Source organism: Lepus europaeus, chromosome 2, assembly GCF_033115175.1.
Source record: "Lepus europaeus isolate LE1 chromosome 2, mLepTim1.pri, whole genome shotgun sequence".
NCBI lineage: Eukaryota > Metazoa > Chordata > Mammalia > Lagomorpha > Leporidae > Lepus > Lepus europaeus.
Window position 1 is genome coordinate 12,570,289 of NC_084828.1, and position 22,139 is coordinate 12,592,427.

The following is a 22,139-nucleotide window of genomic DNA, read 5'->3' on the forward strand; positions in this document are numbered from 1 at the left end:
GCTTCTTCTGGGTCTCCCACATGGGTTCAGGGGCCTAAGGACTTGGGCCATCCTCTACTGCTTTCCCAGGCCACAGCAGAGAGCTGGATCGGAAGAGGAGCAGCCGGACTAGGACCGGCGCCCATATGGGATGCTGGCACTGCAGGTGGAGGATTAACCTACTGCGCCATGGCACTGGCCCTACGCTGATTTTTTAAGTCGATAATTTTGTATGGCTGCAAATGATGTTATATATGTTCAGTGGCTTTTGGCAGAAAAAAAAGATTACCCACCCTCTGTTCTAAAGGAATATTTAATGATGTGGAAAAAGCAGCTTATACTGCATAAGTAAAGGAGACACACAACCATATGTAAATATAATCTAAGGTAATAAGAGATAACCAATGTATATATACATATATATATATATATACATATGAATACCCACACACACACAGGAGACTGAAAAGAAATAGACCAAAATGGTAAATGGATATCCTGAGGTTGGGAATGGGAATGTTGGTGGATTTTATATTTGTATTTTCCTTTTTTTTTAATCAAGCTTTCTGCAATTGTCACATGTTGAATTTATAGGACTGAAAACACAATACATGTTATTTGAAGGGTGACTGAGTTTTATCATTGCTTGCAGGTAGTTCACAGTAAAAGTATCACGAAGACCCAGAAGGTGCATTTCTTTACCGCACAGTTGTTGAGCCACATAGCGTCTCTCTACGCCTGGAATGGGATTGTCGACGTGAACCCGGAGAACACAGAGGTGCGTGTCACTTCTGGCTCTCAGTGGGCCTCGGCTCTGGGGTGTGACCGCCACAGCTGAGAGACTCAGAAACCTTGACAGTACGCTGCACTTCCATAAAAAACCAGCGCCCTCCTTGTGTGATCCATCTCTTTCGGCTTATGGTTATGTGGTCGTATTTTTCTCTGCTATGTGCAATATGATTTTTTTAACAAAAAATTATAGCACTAAGATTTTTGTTCTGCTCTCTGGGTTATCACGAGTGCAATCTGTATTTGTTTTCATTTTTATTAATGGGAAAACGATTGGTCCCTGTGGTCGAGTAAGCAACATCTTGTCTTCGCTGGGATGCCTGCCCAGAGCTTTGAGCATCAGCCGGGCTCCCTCTTCCTCTGACCTTGCCAGACCCCTGCCCTCGTTCCTGTGTAAAGTCTTTGAAGTTTCAAGGTTTGCTTTTAACTGTCTGGGGGGCCTCACGTGGCCTCATCCAGCGGACATGCATAATTTATTTTGTAATGGTTAATTCAAGTGCCAAATTAAAACAGTTGCTTTCACATTGACCCAAGGCCAGCGGGTGTTTTAATTTTCCTCCTTTTCGTTTTCCTTGGGGCGTTTCTGAACGTGGATTTGGCCAGAGCAGTGACGGCTCCGACTTCCTGTTAACTCTGATAATTTACCTCTCGGGAGCCCACTCTTCACTGGCTTTCATCTTGGGGACTCGCCTGTGTCCTCTTGTTTTGAACATGTTTCTGTATGCTCCATTACCAGGAAGCCTCAGGGGCTTCATAAAAACACGCCCAAATGGGGGATTTTATTTGCAAGAGCAAGGGAAATTAAGTCATTTTTAAGCTTTTAAAAATACAGGTTTAAACGTGCTCCTCTTTAGTGTTCTTTTGCCCTGATTGGTATATCTGTGTTTTGATTTTTTTTCTCCTCTGTGTCTTAGACCGACACCAAGTGTTTAATATGTTCTTGAAGTTGCCCATTTTTATTCTGGAGCTATTGTAAAGGCCTGGGATTCAGTCTTTTTTTTTCTTAACCCCTTCTAGATGTCTGCTGAAGAGGCCGGGAAGGCCATGGTGCGGGAGCTGGTGCACAGCTTCCTGCTGGATCTGTGCTGTTCACTCAAGCATGGCATTAACTTCTATGATGCGTCTTTGGGCACCTCTGGCAGGTGAGTGGGACGTACCGAGTATGAACCCTGGGGGGTTCCTTACATGTCGGCACGTACTTGTCTTCCTAGTGGAAACCGAGCACATGGTGGAGTTGTAGTAGGTTACAGCCAGAGTGGTGGATGTTACCGGTGGGAGACCCAGAGAACTCGTGTGCATTCCACGCCACCTGGGGTGGAGATCGCATGGTAGCAATTTATTTAGGCCGCAGAGGACACGCTGCTCGCCCAGGGAGGGGCTGCACCTGACTGCTTCGAGTCAGTGGCGTGGACGGAGTCAGGATGGGTTCACTGCATCAGGCTTCCTCTGACAGGTGCAGGCAGGATTTCAGAGTTGTGCTCTTGCATTTGATTTCTTATGTCTTAATTAGCATAATGGTTCATCAGTAGGGAGGTCAAGTCCAGATCTGATGGTTTGTGTTACATTCTTTTAGACTTTTTCTTTATAATACAGGGATACTTCCAGAAGTTTGTGGGAAAATGGCATTAAGAGGTACACTGATGGGCTGGTGTTGTGGTGCGGCAGGTTAAGCTGCCGCCTATGGTGCCAGCATCCCATATGGGCGCCAGTTCATGTTCCTACTGTTCCACTTGTGGTCCAGCTAATGCCCCTGGGGAAGCAGTGGAAGATGGCCCAAGTGCTTGAGTTCCTGACACCCACATGGGAGATTCAGGTGGAGTTCTAGACTCTTGGCTTTGGCCTGGCCCAGTCCCAGCCATTGGAGCCATTTGCGGAGTGAGCCAGCGGACATGAACCAGTGGATGGAAGATCTCTCTCTGTCTATCTCTCCCTCTATCCCTCTGCCTTTCAAATAAATAAGTAAATACATCTTAAAAAGGTGGTAAGCATAGGGGCAAGTGTTTAGCACCTCAGATGTCAGTTGATGCCCACATCCCACATTGGAGTAGCTGACTTTTGCACCCGGCCCTGGCTCCAGACTCTGGCTTCCTGCCAGTGGAGACCTTGAGAGCAATGGTGCAAGTTCAGCTAGCTCAGTCCCTGGCACCGCTGGGGAAAACCTGAATTGAGTTCTCAGCTCCTGGCTTCCGCTTGGTCCAAGCCCCTGCCATAGTAGGCATTTGGGAGTGAACCAGCAGGTGGGAGCTTGCTCCTTGTTTCTGTCTGTCTCACTCTCTCTCACTTTCTCTCTCTTACTTTCTCTGTCAAATAAATTTTTTAAAAAATTTAGGTTTATTTTGATGCAAAAAATGTTTGAAATCCTTGTGTAGCTTTTTCATAATACACATTTTCCATGAAGTCTTTGAAGACCCCTGTACATATTGTTATATTTTTTTGATCTCCAAAGTAGACTACTGGTCCTCAGTCTCTTTAATTAATGGATGTTTTTTCTGATCGTTGTGAATGGCTTATTTCTTGCCCCGTGACCACATAGCATTATTAGACGGATTGAGTTGCATGTAGTTGGGTTTACTTCCGATTTCAGCTAGTCAGGAAACCACTGGTTTGCCCCGGTGGGGAGAATCTGTGTCTGCGTGTAACTTTGCATGTAACCCAGATTGCTAGGACGCCTCTCGGCCCACCATTTCTGTCCTGTCTCTCTTTTCTCTCATCAGAAAGAATGGACTCTCTCCTCCTGAGATGTCCACAGCAACCTTTCGTAGTCCAGCGCCCTGTACTTAAAACACAAGCATCTCCCCAACGCCTCCTGACTCGCCCCATGACATACGTGGTCACGGATGAGTTACTGAAACACCGTGTCGTTGTGGGCACTGTTGGGAGTGTGCCATGGGGGTTGTGTGTTTTGTGAAACCATGGGCGAACGCAAATGTTTGTGCTTAGGGGAGAGGAAGTGAGTTGTGTTTGTGGGCAGCGTTCAGAAGTGCTGAGACAGTTTAAATCCAGGGTTCCCCAGTGTCCTGTGACTCCCTCCTTGCGTTCAGCCCCACATCGTCACTGCAGGGAGCCCTTCCCAGCAATCCTTTTGAAGTAACGCCCCACCCCGCTGTCGCTGTCCTGCTGCCTGGCCCGCGCTTCTGACCGCCGTCCACCACCTTGCATGCTTGTTGCTCTGCTGGTTGTTTTGGCTCCCAGAGCGTGAAGCAGGTGTTGATGGAAGGCCAACGCTGCAGTGTAGGGCAGGGCTCGGCAGACTTTTTCTATAAAACACCATCTGGTACTTCAGGCGTGGTGCTGACCCAGTCTCTGTTGGTACTCAGCTGTGCATTGTAGCACCAAAGAGGCCCCGGGGGTCAGCAGATGCCAGCATCTGGCACAGTGGATGAAGCCACTGCTCGCAGCCCCAGCTTCCCGCATCAGGATGCCAACTGGAGTCCCGCTCGCTCCACTTCTGACCCAGCTCCCTGCTGATGACTCTGGGGAGGCAGTGGAAGATGGCTCAGCACCCATGTGGGAGACCGGGATGGAGTTCCCACAGACTGGACTATTGCAACCTCTCTGGGGAGTGAACCAGTGGGTAGTCATCTTCTTTGTCCCTCTCTTTGTTGGTCTGCCTGACAAATAAACGAGTCAATCTTAAACACACAAAACGAAACAGCTGGATTCCAGTAAGATGCTGTTTACAAAGCTAGGCGGTGGGTGTAGCGTGGAGGTGAAGAGAGCAGATAACGCGAGTCGGACGGTGGGCTTCAGTCCTAAGTTTGAGCCCTTGGGCAGGTTACAAACCTCCTCTGTAAATGGAGAGAAAACTCGTGCCAGCCACGGAGAGGTGGGGGTGCTGCGTGCCGTGAGCAGCATCTGGCACACGGCCGTCGGTGCTGTTGGTTTATTACGTTGCTGTTGATGGAAATCGGGCGTGGGTGCAGTATTTTTAGCACTCTGTAGATTTCACATTCTGTTCATCTGACGGTACAAACTGCCTTTGCTTAGTTCATGAAAATTTCACATTAGGATTTTTATGTCATTTTTTAAAGGATAGTTTTCTGGTCAAAATTATGCTCTAATTCTTTTTTGAAAAAAAAAATGTATTGTTCGATTGCGTAGAGCTGTTCTATGGCCTGGTAGTTCCACTCGATTTCTAGGGGACATAAGACACTGTGGATCCCAGAAACCATCAGCTCGGCATGCACGAGCTCCGGCATTCCCGGAGTCCAGGGACAGGAGGGAGGCCCCTGTTCCTAGACGGCCTCAGGGTGGGGGAACCCAGCGTCTGTGGCTTTGGCTGGGATCCCAGGATCATTGGTCGCCTATTGTAGGTGTCACGTGTGCAGGTCTTCCTGAGGTTTCCCACCTCTTACATTAATCATTGTGTTGGTCAGGGTTTTGTTGTTGTAAGAAAGTTCCTGAGAAAAGCTCGTTGGGAAGGAAGGAAGTTGACTTGAACTCAGGGTTTTGGAGATTTGCAGTCCATCGCTGTGGCCTCTGGTGAGGGTGGCAGTGGTGAGGTGGAGCGCTTGGACAGAGAATGGGTTGTGGGTGAGCCAGGGAGCAAGCAGAACTGCCTTCTGTGGGCCTGGTGGCTTCCGTGATCCGAGGACCTCCCTCTAGGCCCACCTCCCAAACTCCGTAATTAGATTAAACGTCTGCCCCCTTAGTGCCGCTCATTTAAGACCTTGAGGGGGCCGGTGCTGTGGTGTAGTGGGTAAGGTCACCGCCTGCAAAGCCAGCATCCCATGTGGATGCTGGTTCGAGTCCCGGCTGCTGCATTTCTGATCCAGCTCTCTGCTGTGGCCTAGGAAAGCAGTGGAAGATGACCTAAGTCCTTGGGCCGCTGCCCCCGCGTGGGAGACCTGGAGGAAGCTCCTGGCTCCTGGCTTCGGGTCAGTGCAGCTCTGGCCATTGTGGTCAGTTGGGGAGTGAGCCAGCGATGGAAGACCTCTCTCTCTCTCTCTCTCTCTCTCCCTCTCCCTCTCCCTCTCTGTGTAACTCTGACCTTCAAATAAATTTTTTTGAAGACTTTGGGGCGTGAAAACTGTTAGTGTCCGAGCCGTGTGCTGTTCAGGCCAGGGCAGTTGTCCGCTCAGCCTTTTGAAGTCTGTTTGCCTGCCTGTTTGGCCACAGAAGGTTTTTTTCTTGTACTCACTTCTTTCAGCTGCTGGACGGAGGTGTAGGGATTTGAAATAAGCTGGGAGCAAAGGGAGCAGAAGGCCTCGTGCCGTCCTGGCTGTTTCAGAAAGAACTTCACGACATTGGGGATCCATGTGCCGATCTCAGGAGCATTTCATATTTAAAAAAGAACTATCCATTCCGAAGAAAAATGCCGTATTTGTATGTTTTGTCCTCACATACATGTTCGTATTTTTTCGTGTGTTCGAGGAAAGAGGTCAGTGAGCTCTCAGGAGTGCGTCCTCTCTGCTGGTCTTGCCCCTTTAGAGCAGCCTGAGTGTCCCGTAGGCGGCCGGGGAGGGCAGGGAGAATGGTTTTCTTCCCCTTCTTTAGAAGTCAGATTGAACTCCAGGGAGAGAAGGAGGAAACAGACGGGCCTCAGACAAAGTGGAGACTGGTTTTCAGCCACTGAAGAAGGGGACAGGAATTCAGGCCTCTCTGCCAGAGCCATGGAACCCCTGCCTATGCCCAGCGGGACATGCCTGCTCTGCCCCAGGGCCGTTCTAGGAGCTGTGGTGTTAGCGTGAGATCTCGGTGCTTTTTTTTTTTTTTTTTTTTTTTTTTTTTTAAGATCTATTTATTTATTTATTTGAAAGGCAGAGTTACAGAAAGAGAGAGAGAGAGAGAAAGAGAGAGATGTCTTCCATCTGTTGGCTTACTCCCAAAATGGCCACAATGGCCGGAGCCGCGCTGATGCAAAGCCGGGAGCCAGGAGCTTCTTCTGGATCTCCCACGTGGGTGCAGAGGCCAAGCACTTGGTCCATCTTCTACTGCTTTCCCAGGCCACAGCAGAGAGCTGGATCAGAAGTGGAGCAGCCGGGACTCGAACCGGCGCCCATATGGGATGCTGGCACTGCAGGCAGCAGCCTTCCCTGCTGACCCTCCCTCTCCCCTTTCTCCAACAGAGGAGGAAACCTGACCCTGCTGCACTTCCTGCTGGGGTTGAAAACCGCCGTGGACGACGAGCTGGTGGCCGAGCTGGTGGTGAACATCCTCCGGGTGTGCCCGGACTTGCTGAACAAGTACTTCAAGGAAGTGACGTTGTCCTTCCTGCCCAGAGTGAAGGCCACGTGGCAGAACAACATCAGGCTCCTGAGCAAGGTGGTGCTCGGGCTCCCGCCTGCGAGCCGGCGGGGGCTGCCGGGCGTTCTTGCCCAGTAACTACAATAGGAAGGCCTTCTTTGGGGGACCAGGAGCGTATTTTTGATCATATAAATTTGCAGTCCTTATCTTCCAAGTATAGAAGTATAGTGTTGCTTTTCATTGAGCTGAATTTTGAGTTTTTGTTTTTGGTTTTGTTTTTTTTTTTTTTTTTTTTTTTTTTTTTTTTTTTTTTTTTTTTTTTTTTTTTTTGCCTTTTGAATCTGTGGAACCAATTTATCTTTGAAATTTTGCTTAGAGTAAAAATCTTATTGAATCTCAGCGCAGGTAGGCCAGAATTAGTGAGATGTGTGAATTGTGGGACAGTTCTTTTTGAAAGCCTTTTTTTTTTTTTTTTAAACATTTCTGTCTTTATTTGAAAGAGTTACAGAGAGAGAGACAGAGATCTTCCATCCCCTTGGCTCACTGCGCCAATGGCCTCAATGGCCAGGACTGAGCCAGGCTGAAGCCAGGAGCTTCATCCAGGTCTCCCATGTGGGTGGCAGGGGCCCAAGCACTTGGGTCTTCTTCCTGTGCTTTCCCAGGCACTGGAAGTGGAACAGCCGAGACTGGAACCTGTACCCATACGGGAGCCGGCATTGCCAGCGGCTGCTAAACCTTCTGTGCCACAGTGCAGGCCTCTGTCAGTTTCCTTTGGGTCACAGACGTCAGCAGCCCCCCGCCTGCCCTGGAGGCACTTACTGCTCGTTCTTTGGCAGTGATGCCAGGCTCCATTGAGCTCGCTCTCTCTGCCTGATGCTGAGATACCTGAGATTGTTTTCTTAGGCCTCAAGCTAGGCCTGGCCGTCTGTGAAACAAGCTTTGATCCTGAGTCTCTAAGGTCTCCTTGAGGGCCGCTGTGTGCACTTCTCTCGTGTATCCTGGGGCAAGAAAACACACTTTGCCCCTCACTGGGGAGCACGTAGCCCTGCGGCCAGCATCCCTGTTGGAAGCTGCTTTGGATACTGCCCTCCTGGGTGCAGGCCACAGGCAAGTGTGTGCTCCCTTAGGCCCAGGGTGCAGTCCTGGCTGTTTTCTAGGTCTGTAGTCCTAGGGAAGTTGTCTGACTTCATTAACACCCGATTTTGTCATGCATACACACGTTTTATTTTTACTAGAAAGTCTCCCACACACAGCTTCTCAGAGGCATTGTGAGCCGTCAGACGCCTGACCTGGGCGTCCGTGGCTGGTAAGCAGGACTGTCGTGAGTTCCAGCGGTGATCTGTTTGCCATCAGAGGTTTTTAGTGGCTCCCTAGACCACAGGCCCAGCTCTGCTTTGGAGGTCCCTGACTTGTCTTTAACAAGTGGATTTGGGGGTTGATCTTGAGGCCCCACGCCTTGCAGTGAGTCATTCCTTTTTGCTATGATTCCTTGCTGCAGGGGCTTTAGCTTACAAAGAGCCTCAGACTTGAATCTTGCGTCCAGCACCAACTGGATCTCTTCTGCTCTCTCTAGATCTACGAGGCCCAGCCGGAGATTTCCCGGGCATTTCAGACCCGAGAGTTTATCCCCTTGCCACGGCTCCTGGCCATGGTGATGGTGACCACTGTGCCCCTGGTCTGCAACAAGATCATGTTCACCCAAGCATTAAATGTAAGGCCAGACGATTGCCCCCCCCCCCCTTCTAGAATGTTCTCTCGCTAAACCTTCTGGCTGTGCTGCATGATTGGTCTGCGAATATCAACGTGGATGTATTTGAGTTTTGTTAGTGAGCCTCTGAGGCTTCAGGACAGGGCTTTCATTTGCAATGGTCCCATGAGTACAGGTCTACCTGCCTGGGGAGAGGACATCGGAGTGGGGACCCGTTCCCTGTAGGGGGCGACAGATTTGCATCCTTGTCCCTGCTCTGTCCCATTACCCGGACTTCTGAAGCCCTCCACACCTGCCTGGGGCTGCCCTGGGGTGGGAGAGGTTGGCCTAAGAGGAGCGAAAGTTCTTGGCAGCATCTTATTCACTTAGGGCAGGGCTGCACCTGTAGGGAAGTGTTAAGATTTCGGGGGGGGGGGGGGGGCACTTACTTTGAGGACCAGCTGTTTTCAGGCATTTGGATAAGATATATTCATAGAAAAATTGATGCTTCCACTTCATGTCGTTATTTTCTTTATTGTAAAGTCCTCCAAGTCCCATAGAAGCTGTATTCTTTCACCACAGGCCCAGGTGAACGACCTCCTGGGTCCTGCCAGCCCCTCCTGAGCCCGGGTTGCCTCCGACCTACCTGGAGGATGCCGGGTATTCAGAGTGACATCTCACTTGTTGTGTGATGGGGTGGACCAGATAGGCCGGGGCGAGTGACACAGGCACATGTTGGCCCCAGTGGTGACGGATGACAGTCACTGTAGAGTGGCCCAGACTCCTCAGACTGTGTACTGGGACTGACTGGTGTTTTTTGACTGAGTGTGGGCAGTAGAGAGAGGGAGACCTGTGGACCAGGCAAGAGGGCCTTTTGTTCTGTTTGCCAAATGATCCTACGCAAATCTAGAGCGCAGTTAGCTTGCCCCTCTGTTTCCTGGGAGACATTACTGCTTCCCAAACGGGAAGGCCCCTGTTTGATGCACCTGCTCTGTGGGCTGCTTCTGTGCACCCTCCACCTGCCCCAGCTTAGTCCCCGTGGGCTGGGAGGTGAAAGGCTGGCCCTCGCCTCCTCTCAGTGCTGTCTCAGGGTGGAGGGGGGCCCCAAGACAGCGACCCATGCCCCTGGGCGAAGTGGCCCAGGGAGTGAGAGAGGATCCAGCCCTCTCCCTGTGGCTGCTGACGTTTGGTGGTGGCCCAGGGCTCGTGGGCCACAGCCGTGCCCTTCCCAGGAGCCAAGACAGTGCTTCCATACTTGAGAGACCCAGGGACACAGACAGGCCTACATGCTGTTTAATTTTTAATTCCTTGCAGTATTGTCTAAAAAAACTCTCAACAGCATATATTTTTAGAGTGAGAAAGAAGAAGCTTAATTTGGAAATGGGAAATAAGGTATTTGGAAGCAGGGGCGCAGGCTGCTTTTGGGTGTTGCGAGCCCTGTGGGCATCCTACAGGCATCTTGTTTGGGCCCCGCCTTCCCGGTGGTTCTGAGGCAGGAGCCCGTAGTGGCTTAGGGTATTCAGTGCAACGTGTGCGTAAGGTGAACCCACGGCCGGTGGGAATGCTGGGCACTGGGCTGTGCGGGTGTGAAACAAAGTCCGTGGGAGACCCCTTTGGTTCTGTCTCTCTGTGAATCTCCAGCCTCCCACCCCAGGCTTCCTTCCTGTGCCCCCAGGGCCTTGTGAAGATACGGATTCTACATGCATTGATCTAGGCGGGGGCCGAGAGAGGCCATTGCTGCACTCACCCAGGGTGGGGTTCTGTCCTCCTATTGGTAGCAGCACAGGTCCTTGGGCCTCACTCAGCTCTGTGTCCAGTGAGGACTCGGAAGTCCTCCTGGCTGCAGTGAGTGGCAGCAGGAGGCGGAGTGTGGAGCCGCTGGCTGCCCGAGCCGCCGGCTGGTTTCCCACCATGGGCCCTGGCGCATTTGCCTCGGTGGCAAGGTGTGTTCTGGGCACGTCTCGCTATTGCAGGTGGTGTGTGTTAGCTGAGTGGCTGTCAGAGGAGGCTCACCGATGAGCCGATCGCAGAAGCCACCGTTGGACTCTGCCTTTAGCAGTTGCTCTCCCAGCACCTGCTGAGGTCAGACCTGCAGGCTGTCTGCGAGGGGTGGGGGGCAGCCCAGGTCACCCCATCTGATGTAGAGACAGCATCTTGGAGAGATCCAAGGAGCAAGAGCCAGCCCCGCCCAGGGCCGGGGGAGCCCACGTGCACTGTGCAGCTGGAGACGTGTGGATTTCACTCTCTTTCTCCCCAGTTGGACAGCAAGTCTGTGAAGCACACGGCTTTATCCCTTGTTTCTGTCATTTTGAAAAGAGCGTTAAAAACCATTGACCACTGCCTGGACAAAGAGGTGTGGCAGGAGCCAGGCGTGTACACGGCCGCGATGATGGACGAGTTTGTGCAGCTCTTCAGAGAGGCCCTGAGCAAGGTAGGCACGGGGCCAGGGTTGGACTGGCCCTGCACACCCCCCTGCGGACCACAGCAGGGCAAAGCCATCTGCGGAGCGGAGTGCGGGCCGGGTGTGTCCTCCAGCAGCTTGGGTGCTGAGGGCCCACTGATGAAACCCGTGATTCTGGTCAGGCAGTGAGGTCACACTTAGAGCGCAGTCCGGGAATCCTGTGCAGAGGGAGAAGTCAGATGATCCACTTGTTCTCCCGGGGCAACAGTAGTGGGGCCACGGCTCTTGGGGACCCTGTGGCCCCTCGCCCTCTTGCACACACTGATGGTCCCATGGCCCTGGGGGTGGAGGGTGGCTTGGGGAGGCCGTCTTGGTCCCTCCCATGATTGACTCTGCTCATGAGGGAGGCCAGGCGCCTGCAGATTGGCTGCTCTGACAGCACCGTGGGCATGTGGACCAGTGTCTTGTGCCCGGGGGAGTGATCTTAAAACGGGTCATCCTCACTAGCACGCTTGTGTTTTCACCACATCCTTGCCGGTGTAGTTTTAGAAGGGATACCTGGGAACACAGCGTAGGAGGGATGTGCACCTGCTCTCCCCCCAGCCTTTCTCCTACACTCAGGCTCACTCACACACACTCAGATATTTGCACCTCCCCCTCTGTGTTTTTGCTTATGCTCAGCTCATTTGTTTCCCTTCATTGTTAATGTGACCAATTTCTTTGCTTCTTTTTCCCTTTTAGATCTTGCCAGACCTGAACACTATCGTGTGGGTCTGGCAGTCCCTGAAAAAACAAGAGACAAAACAGGATGACCGGAAAGGGAAGAGAGTGGGTGACAGGGCTGCGGCGGCCCGGGAGGCTCAGTGTGGTGAGGGCCTGGGGGCCGGAGCTGACCTGGGGACCGTGAGGCTCAGTGCGGTGAGGGCCTGGGGGCCGGAGCTGGCCTGGGGGCCCATGAGGCTCACCAGTGTGGTGAGGGCCTGGGGGCTGTGAGGCTCATCACTGTGGTGAGGGCCTGGGGGCCGGAGCTGACGGGGGCCGTGAGGCTCATCGGTGTGGTGAGGGTCTGGGGGCTGGAGTTGACATGGGCAGCCTGGGGTGGCTGCGATCTAGAGGGTCCTCTGACCCTTCCTGTTTCAAGGCCCCTCTGGCCGTCCTTTTTTGCTGAGGGAAAACAGTTGGAGTGGACCTGCAGATGGAGTGTCAATACCCCGAGGGCTGTGCCCGGGCCTTCTGCCGGGCAGTGTTTCCTGTGACACCGGCTGCCTGGTGCTCTGGCCTTTCAGTGGGGGGTGAGGGGGGCGGGGGCGTGGCACTCTTGTTCTGCAGATGGAGGTGGGCTACACAGCCTCCCAGGGGTAAAATGTGTTGGCTAAGACTTTATTGGCTGGGCAATGGGCTCTGTTCCTATAGATGCATCACAGTTAACCTGATCACAGCCCTGCCAGGGGAGGCCGCGGTTTGTGTCCCCAGTGCCCAAAAGCACAAGAGACAACGTAACCTTAGCCTGTCCAAGGCCTTCACAGGGAGACAGGATGTGCACCCAGGCTCCTTGAACATCTCCATCTTTTTGCCATATTGCCTCCCTCCTCTGGCTCTTGGGGGAATCTGTCGCAGCCCCAGTGCTGTTGGTGACCGGGGGCCTAGGGCACGTGTGTCTAACTCGAGCCATGTGCTTTGGCGCAGACGATGCGGAAACTATTCTCTTGAAAGCCGTGCTGCTCCAGGTCATCTGCCTCTACCAGAAGGTGGTGCCCCACGTGGTCACCCAGTACAACTTTGACTTCAGCAAGCTCCTGAAAGGTGGGTGTCGGGGCACGGCCGGCCAGCTGGGGAGGACCTGAGAAGGTTCCCTGGGCCACGGAGCAGGGAAGTGGCAGGCAGGTGGCCTGCGTGCGTGTCGCCCAGCCTGCTGAATTGTGTTTACACCAGCGTGGACTTCTTGAGACGATGTCAGATGAACACTTAGCAGCAGTGAGGGTGGAGAAGGGCAAAGCCAGCTGCCTGGTGACTGCTGCGCAGTCCACAAGTCAGACCACACGGAGCTGATTCTCCAGCGGCTTCTCAAGGGAGCAGGCGTACGGGGGGCTCGCCGAGGCAGGAGCCTTGTCTAAGGGACGGCTCGTCCATACGAGAGCAGTTTTGATGTGGCTGCCCCATGTTCCATCCCAGGGAGTCAGGTTCAAATGGCATTTTGTAAGGGTCACACACTTATCTCCCGTGGCCTGTGGTCCGCTTTGCCCAGTAGGGTCAGCTTTGTAACAGAGCCTCCGGGAGAAGACTTGCAGGCCTGTCACCCTTGGAATCTATATGAGCCTTCAAACAACCCTTTGCAAAAGCTGTAATTAAATTTGTAACCACCCCAAAGGTGAAAGCGCTCCTTGCTGTGGGAATATGGGATTTACTAGGGTGTAGCCATTTAGTATTTAGTAGCTGTGTCCTTCCAAGCAAAGGAGAAACCCAGAGCCCAGGCCAGAGCTTAGGGACCCAGCCTCAGGCTCTTGCCCTCTGGAGAGCAAGGCCTGTGCTGCACATGAGGGATGACGTTAGCGGATGGCCACACTTGGGGGCAGTGTGGTATGGCGGTGCCAGTGGGTGCATGGAGTAAGCCTGGGCTGGGTGGCAGGGGGTGCTGCTGTGGGCGAGTGGAATTTGGGCTTCTGGGATAGAGCCGCGGAGAGAAGTATCAGTCAGTGGAGTGTGCCTGGGCACAGACTCCGTGACGTTGACTACAGGACACAGGGAACAGGAGCCCACGTGTCCCCTCTGTCCTTCTAGATTTCCTCATCTGGTGAATTCCTTATCTGGTTGCTGGGCCACTGCTTCTGCCTGACTGTTTCTTCTCTTGCCTCCGTAGGGATCATCTCCGAGCAGGGCCTTGGGGAGGAGGCACCCCCCATTCTGCAGCACCACATGCTGAAGGTGGCCCTGGAGCTGCCTGCCAACAAGTTTCTGTGGCTGAAGGCACAGGTAGGAAGTACACAGCCCTGTCTCCTGCTAGCTCACAGGCTGGGGCTTCTCGGCTCCCTGGCTGTGTTGGGGGAGTGATGGAAGAAGGTAACAGCTCTCCATGTAGAGCGGCCTCCCTGAGCTGAGCAGGCCCTGACCCTTGCGCTGGCCTGCTTGGGAATCTGCTTTTGGAAAACAGATGCTTATCCTGTCATTCTTGCAAATATGTTGTCGCTGGGTGGGGCGGGTTTTCACCTGTTTATCTTGACTGTTTTACATTTTTGAGTCACTTTTTTTAAACCTTTTTGGAAATAAACACACATTCCTTCCCCTTTGTCCTCATCCTGGAAGAATGACGGTGTTGGGAACAGGCACGGAGCCTGCTGAGTGTTGGGGACAGTGGGAGAATCAGTGCACACCACTACAACGTCCGCCTTCAGTGAAGTCGTCCAGGGCTTTCTGGAGAACCACAAAGGGGTTCTCAGGATGCAGCGGTTTGAGATAACTCAGATGCTCTGTCCTTCTGTGCAAAGGGGGAATTGGCTGAGCACCATGAAGCTGGGCTAGGTGTGTTTCTCAGTAGCTCAGACTATGTTTTTAGTGACTTGGGTTTTATGTACAGTTTTATGCAGAACCAGTGATATGGACACGGACATCGGCACTTTTACCCGTGGCATATCCAGAAAGGTGGAGAGCGCTGTGGCACTGTGCTGGTTGTCCTCCGGCATCCCAGTTGTGGGTAATCGTCTCGAGCCCTAACTGACGCCTGGCTACAGCATGTGCATCTGTGGCTGCTCCACGCACCTCACTAAAGACAGGGCACAGGGCCACGGGGCGGTCAGGGGACCTCCCTAAGGTCCTAACCACTTGTGGTGGGCCCTGCTCTCAGTTTTCCCACCTCTGAGGTCACAGCCCCCAGCCCCGGACAGGTGACAAGTGGGTGCTGTCACTGACTGGCTTTCACTGTGGCTGAACTGGCCCAGTGGATCTTCGTGATCTCGCTGGAAAGTGAACAGAGGCCTCTGACTTTGACAGAGCTGGTGTTGAGACATGTATTTCCTGAGCCCCACCTTTTACAAGGTCATGACCAAAAGTTCAGGACTTTTCTGAAGTACCCGCATATAAGGGTCTGCTGGGCTAAGCCAACTCCAGTGCTGGACAATGTTTGTGGTCATCCTCTTTGGCAGGGGCCACAGCACATCACACAGACACAGTGCAGTTTGAGTCTGGGATCTGGGGCTGTGTGGACTTCTGAGCCTTTTTGGAGGATACGTTATGTACAAGTAAATGGTTACTATAGCTCTGGCATCCTGCTGCAGTACAAGCAGTAGGCCTTTGATGGAGTCACACACCCCTGGGGCCACTCCCCACCGCCCAGCACCAGGACACCCTGGGCTGGGGGCTCCTTTTGCACGTACGTGAAAATAGGCTAACAGCTCTACCCACTCCTAGGGTTGTTGGGAGGAGTAAGTGAGTGGGTGAGAATGTATCAAGACCCTAGGATGGCAGCAGCGTACGGAGGGCATTGCCTGTGCTGTTACAGTTCTGTTTTTCCTACAACTGATGTTTTGGGGTTGTGAGTGAGTTTCTGAACTTCTGAGGTTACCTGCGTGTAAAATCACCGGAGTCTTGCTGAGCTCTGGCGGCGTCCTGGGCAGGGAGTCATCTGTGTGCTTAGCAAGGAATGGCCTGTGTTATTTTTACATTCTGTGGCTACATGCATTAAAAATATATCCGATCGCTTACGCTCTAGGAAGGCCCAGACACAGAAAGTGTGGCAGAGCGATCCGTGTTCTACCTGCTGATGAAGATGTTTGTGACCAGTAGCCACTTCCAGCTGAAGTCGTCGACCCAGCTTCTGATCATGAAGGTGCGCGTTTCCCCGTCTCTCACCCTGGAGAGCGCTTTGCAAGGGTCCCCTGTGCAGGGGGTGCTTCGTGAACAGTCGTCGAACTCAGGAACAGCGGCTTGATGGCAGCTTAATGTGTCGCGTCTTCAGCGTCGCTGCGTTTCTGAGAGGCAGCGGGGTAAAGTGGACGAAACATGGGCCCCGAAGTCCGACTCCTGGATCCCAGTCCTGATTCTACAGGGGTGCTTCAAGAAGTTTGGTGCTTTAAGAAGTTTATTTTGGTGCAAAAAGTTTTGAAATCCATTCATAATTTTTTCATACTGCTCACTTTGCGGGTTTTTGACGCACCCTCTGACTTCCAAGGTGGCCATGGGCGGTGGCCTCGCCTCTCTGAATGGCCCCTGTGGTGGCAGGGCCTGATGCGGCCATTAGGTTGGGAAGATGGAGTGTGGGAGAGGAGCTTACCCTGGACATGGTCAGCTCAGCGCTTGCTCCATGTCTGCTCTCTGGGGAGAGAGCCTCCTTGTCCCCAGAGTCTCGGCCCTCTCCCTGGTGTCCCAAAGCCTTTTGGTCTCATCCATCACCCCGAGCTCAGATGTGGTCAGGGTCCGAGGGAGCTGGTAGGAGTCTGCTTCCGTCCCTCTCTTACTCTGCACTCGGTTCTCCGGGCTGTCGCAGGAAGAACTTAGGTCCTCATTTCAAACTCCAGGAAGGCTAGAGGCTGCAGAACCCGCAGTCACTATTTTCAGGGTGTGAGGATTTGGCCTTTCACCGTTGTTAAACTTGCTGTACTTGAACCTCGCCGTCTGAGCTGCCTGACGATGGTGCTGAGTGCTTGCTTCTGCAGGCTGCCCTTGCCGCCCAGGTGGCACAGGTGTGAACCCGACCCCATCACCGCGAGTAGGTGCACTTGACGTGCTGAGGTTTTGCTTTGGTGCACACTCTTGCGGGGCTCTGTGCCATGAAGCCAGGCGCTTAGACCTCAGGGGTCTGTCATCAGGCCACTGAGGATGTCATGTAGCCCCCTCGCAGATCCAGGTCCTGCCTCAGGACAGGTCGTGCTCCGTGGGAAATGGGGCAGCTGTTATGAACACGTAGCTTTTAGAGGAAGGTTCTGGACCACCTTCTCCTGTTTAGCGCCCCTGGTGCTGGCGCCTCAGCTGCCTGGGAGGCGGCTTCTCTGCTGACCTCCCCCGTCTGCTTGCTGACAGATCCTGCGGGACACGGGGGTGTTTGAGCACACCTGGAGGGAGCTGGAACTCTGGCTGGAGCATTTGGACAACACGGCGGAAGAGCGCAAAGAGGCCGTGATTCAGTTTCTGGAACGTGTAAGCAGGTGTTCCCGCATCCAGGAGCGGGTTGGGAGATAACCGCGACAGGTCAGCCTCGGCCTCATCCAGGCGTGGTGGCCGTGCCCAAGGCCGCTGCGTCCTGGTGCCCTGGTTCCTGCCGAGACCTCCGGATCTACTTGGCTGTGGAATCTGTGCACTAGGAACCTAGGGCTGCACCCTGTTTCGTTTCCTTTGGGGAATTTGGCTTTTGCACAAGACATGCATTAAAAGCACTAAATACACTAAGAGAGTGTGAAAAGCAGCGGTATACTCAAGGGAGATAGACTGTTTTTTAAATGCTACAATAGAAAAAATTTTTTTTGACAGGCAGAGTTAGAGAGAGAGAGAGAGACAGAGAGAAAGGTCTTCCTTTCTGTTGGTTCACCCCCCAAATGGTTGCTATGGCCAGCGTGCTGCGCCCATCCGAAGCCAGGAGCCAGGTGCCTCCTCCTGGTCTCCCATGCAGGTACAGGGCCCAAGCACTTGGGCCATGCTCCACTGCCTTCCCGGGCCACAGCAGAGAGCTGGACTGGAAGAGGAGCAACCGGACAGAACCGGTGCCCCAACCGGGACTAGAACCCGGTGTGCCAGCGCTGTAGGTGGAGGATTAGCCTAGTGAGCTGCAGTGCTGACCAATAGAAAATTTTTAAAAAGACAGCTTTGCAGTTGAGTTATTGCTCCCGTTAAGCACTGTTCACGTTAGCACTTCCCGTGGTGTTGACCGGTGCCCTTTCTTTTCATATCGCCTGTGGCCATCTGACCGTCTTTCACCTGGCTCGCTCCTGCTCAGGTCTTGTTGACTTTGGTGGCGAATCCCTATTCCTACACAGACAAAGCATCTGACTTTGTCCAGGAAGCCAGCACGCTGCAGGCCACCATGACGAAGCAAGACGCCGACGACGTCAGCATCCCTGTCTCTCACATCGATGGTAGGTGCGCCTCCCTCTTGTGCCAGGGGGACCTGCAGATGAAGCCACAGTGGCCTGGGGGAGGCGAACTGCAGCTGTCCCGTGCCTGTACATCAAGGATCAGCCTGCTGTGCAAGTGTTATCTGTTCACGGGGCGGGAAATATGGACAGAACCTGCCGGATTGTGTTCATTCGTGCAGGTTCTACGTGCCAGGTGCCGTCCTAAGTTACCAACACCCTGTGGGCCCAGGATGGTCTTATTGTTCTCATTCTATAAACAGATAAGGCAGGTGAGGCCCAGGGAGGTTAAGTAACTTGCTCAAGCTTACATATATAGCAGAGTCAGGATTTGAACCCTGGCCCTGTGGCCCTTGTCTAGGCTTTAACTCTCACGCTATTTTGCCTCTCAGACTTCAGCTTGTTTGCCTGAATCTCCAGTTTAAAGGTTCCTCGGGCTGCTTGTGTGACTTGAGGAAAGGTGTGGCTGTCATCAGCCCGGCTGAATGAGCTGTGTTTTGTCAGATGCAGTGTCTCCGCCTGTTTAAGATCCGACTGTATTGTTATGTATTTCCCCCAGGAGAGTTGAGGTTTTGTTTTTTCTGTGTTTGCGAACAGTCTCTTGCTTCTGTAACCCTGGAGGGTTATTGGCAATGGCTCTGCCTCACCTGGGTCCCTGCTCTGTGTCTCAGATGTTCTCTACATGGTGGACGTCCTGGTGGAGGGCAGTGAAGGCTTGGATGAAGAAATAGGGTTCTTGTTAAACGAAGACATGATCCTGCTCACTTTTCCGTTCAGCGCGGTGGTTCCCGCAGCCCTGGAAGCCAGGAATAAACTGCTCCTTGGGAAGGAGAATGAAACAGGTACGTGGACAGTGAGGCTGCTCCGGCCGCATCAGGCCCTGGGTCTGGGGGTGGGAGACGCCAGAGGCTCCGGAAATAGTCGCTGAGGACGGAAGGCAGCAAGTGCGTAGGTCCACCTGGGCGGCAGCCGCCCGGCGTGCATGGACTAGGTGGACAGTAGCCATGACGCTGATGTTCTGCCTCGGTATTTATTCTGGGTAACTTGATGCTAACGGTGAAGCCTTCATTCTGCTGGGTCTTCCAGGCAACTTAGGCCCAACAAGTGCTCCCAGATCAGAGTAGTGTAGTCTGGGGAGCTGAGGCTTGGCCCCAATGCATCCGTGGTTCGATGAGGAAAGTTGTCTCAAAGTCTAGAATGGGCGAGCTTGCTCTTCTGTGGGGCTGTCCTGCGGCAGTCAGCTCAGGGACCCACTCTGTAGCTCTGCCATCTCAGCATGTGGCTTCAGGATCCCTGGGGAAGGGGAAGAGAGAGGGGACAGGCAGGCAGGGTGAATGCCTGGTGTGTCCCGGTTCCTCTCCAGTGCCTCTACTGCCTGGCCATCCAGTGTGTCAGGCCCTGATGTCTTCTCATGTGCTGTGCTCACTAGCCCCCAGCCTAGTCGTCAGCAACAGCAGCATTTACCTATGTGTGGGTGTGGGGCGCTCCGGGAGTTGGCGTGCAGTGTTCCGGGCCTTGTGGTAGTGCTAGCTCTCAGAAGGGCGTTCCAGCAGGCCTCTCGTTCTCTTGCAGGGGAAGGCATCGTGGCGTATTTGACCGCAGTGCTGACCGACCTCCTGCACTCGCAGAGGGACCCCCTGGCCCTGTGTCTTCTGCTGCAGGCGTATGACAAATTTGAACCTCCAGGCCCGCCCTGCTGCCATCAGCTCTCCCGGTTTCACAGATACTACAGCCTGTGGATCCCTGAGCAAGCCCGAGAGGCTGGGGTAAGCTGGGGCTGTCCTGCGGCCGCGTAGCCAGGGAACCACGCAGTGCACAGGGTGAAGCGTTTGCCCTCAGTTCCCTCGTGTAGAGGGGAGGCTCAGTAGCGTCACTGTTCTCCACCAACGTGACTGCAACACGACGTCTCAGTAATGCAGCAGAGCGCAATTCCCGTGCTGCGTGGCGGTGATAACTGCTGATCACGGTCCCGGCACCGTGTCAGTGTCGCTCTGACCTGTGCACACTCGTGCCGCAGCTCTGCTGCAGATCTGAGCTTGTCCACAAGGCCCGCAGCAGGCACCGTTGTGTTAGAGCCAGGAAGGTAAAAGAAAACAGTTTTCTTTGGGCGGAAACTACATTTTTTTTTTTTTTTTTTAGTATTTATTTTTTATTTATTTGAAAGTCAGAGCTTTCATCTGCTGGTTTACTCCCCAAATGGCCACAACAGCCAGAGATGGGCCTATCTGAAGTCAGGAGCCAGGAGCTTCTTCCAGGTCTCCCACATGGGTACAGGAGCCCAGGGACTTGGGCCATCTTTTACTGCTGTCCCAGGCCATAGCAGAGAGCTGGATCAGAAGTGGAGCAGCTGGGACTCGAACCAGCTCCTATGTGGGATGCTGGCACTGCAGGCGGTGGCTTTACCCACTACACCACAGCGCCAGCCCCTGGAAACTGCGTGATGGGAGTCCAGCTCCAGTATGGAGTATTGCAGATGATGGGAGGGGCAGGAAGCTAACTTTGCTGGGTGTGCTTACCTGTATTCTTTCAGTTCTAGCTCTGCACTTGGAGAAGCAGGTAGCTTGGGGCCTCCTTGTCTTATGAACGCTAGCCAGCGTTGATAGCATGATTTCTGTTTGTTTGCTGGGGGCATGGTAGACCCCATACTGTGTGTTCTGTGTGCATTTTAAGACAGTTAAGCCTCACAGCAACTTTGAGAAGTAGATCAAGACACCTACCCTCCTCTATATGGGTACACTGAAGCACCAAGTGATGGAGTTGGGACTCTGCCCAGGCAGTCTGGCTGCAGGGCCCACACCCGACACAGCTGTTGCCAGCTCCCTCCACATACAGGCCCTGGTTGCAGCCAGACGGCGCCCTGCCCTGTGTGGAGGTATTACACCTTCAGTGCTGTGTCCCCTAGGGGATCAGGGGGCAGTGTCTGCCCTCTGTTGAGTAAGTCACAGCAGTGAGTCTGCGCCCACACGGCGTGTCTGAGGCCCCTGCAGTAGGCTTGGGTGGGGCCTGAGAGTCTGCTGTCCTCACATCCCAGCCAGGGACCACACTTGGAGAACCACCGAGTTCCATGGCACGTGCAGCCTTGGGTTTTATTAGCCTCAGGAAGCGGGATGTTGATAATAACGTAGGCCACTTGGGATAAGGCAGCAAAGGCGCTTTGGGGATTCTGTTGGGGAAGGAGCCACATCCGCCTGAGGCAGTTGCTCTGTTCCCCACATAGACCTTGTGTTCTTCCAGCGCAGCTCCGGGGCAGGGCGCCAGAAGGCAAGTGGCTCCCAGCGCGAGCCGCTGTTGGTGTTGTGATTTCCCAGTTCCCAGTGAGGCCGATGACTACAGTCCTCTCTGTGGCCTGCACCTGGAGAAACCGCCCCATGTTGGGCCAGTGAGAGCGCGTGGTGCGTGGGATGCGTGTGGTCGACCGTGAGCTGGGGATGTGCGTACTAACGTGATTGGTCTCCCATCTCTTGCTGCTCCCTCAGCCGCTGCAGGTGTCGGATGGCCCTGTGCCCCACGCTACGCCCTCGGCCTCCAGCTTCCCTGCCTTGCTGCAGGCAGCCTACGAGAGCCAGATGCTGCATGATGAGCACGTACAGGCGCAGCTGCAGGCCGCCCTCCCGCACCTCCCCCTGCGCCAGATCCCACGCTCGGCCAAGCAGGCACTGCTGTACTTGCGGAGCACCGTGGACAACTTCGCTCAGGTGAGCCCGTTCCCCCGCCCTGGCTCCCGTGCTCCCACACTCCCTCCTCAGAGACTGTGGCCTTTGGCTTGGGGCCACGCCAAGGGACAGGATTTCTGATGGCCTCAGGGCAGGCCCGTGGCTCCTTTGCACACCAGTTGGCACCGCCTTTTTTCCCCGGAGCAAGCAGGGACAGTCTCGGCCCCAGTCTGTACAGGCCAGCCGGCGCCCCAGCAGCTGGCTCCCTGTGTGCAGCTGTCGACTCCTGGTGGCTGTGGTCAGGACGGGGCCCTCCTGTGAGAGGCTGGGCAGTGGCCCAGCCAGGCGGCCCCTCAGTCTGTCATAAGTTCTGTCCTGCAACAGTGAAG

At 53.9% G+C, this 22,139-nt stretch overlaps 1 protein-coding gene across 1 annotated transcript in view; it reads left to right on the forward strand.

The window, feature by feature from the left end:
• URB1 (URB1 ribosome biogenesis homolog) overlaps positions 1-22,139 on the forward strand; it is a 71,788-nt gene that overhangs the window by 15,667 nt on the left and 33,982 nt on the right. Inside the window, exons 7-20 of the mRNA XM_062206104.1 lie at positions 632-757; positions 1,786-1,910; positions 6,837-7,032; positions 8,528-8,665; positions 10,899-11,072; positions 11,784-11,910; positions 12,729-12,845; positions 13,900-14,012; positions 15,745-15,861; positions 17,052-17,168; positions 17,962-18,100; positions 18,769-18,939; positions 19,670-19,863; positions 21,574-21,792. Of these exons, the coding sequence (XP_062062088.1) occupies positions 632-757; positions 1,786-1,910; positions 6,837-7,032; positions 8,528-8,665; positions 10,899-11,072; positions 11,784-11,910; positions 12,729-12,845; positions 13,900-14,012; positions 15,745-15,861; positions 17,052-17,168; positions 17,962-18,100; positions 18,769-18,939; positions 19,670-19,863; positions 21,574-21,792 (2,073 nt within the window). The remainder of the gene's footprint in view (positions 1-631; positions 758-1,785; positions 1,911-6,836; positions 7,033-8,527; positions 8,666-10,898; positions 11,073-11,783; positions 11,911-12,728; positions 12,846-13,899; positions 14,013-15,744; positions 15,862-17,051; positions 17,169-17,961; positions 18,101-18,768; positions 18,940-19,669; positions 19,864-21,573; positions 21,793-22,139) is intronic.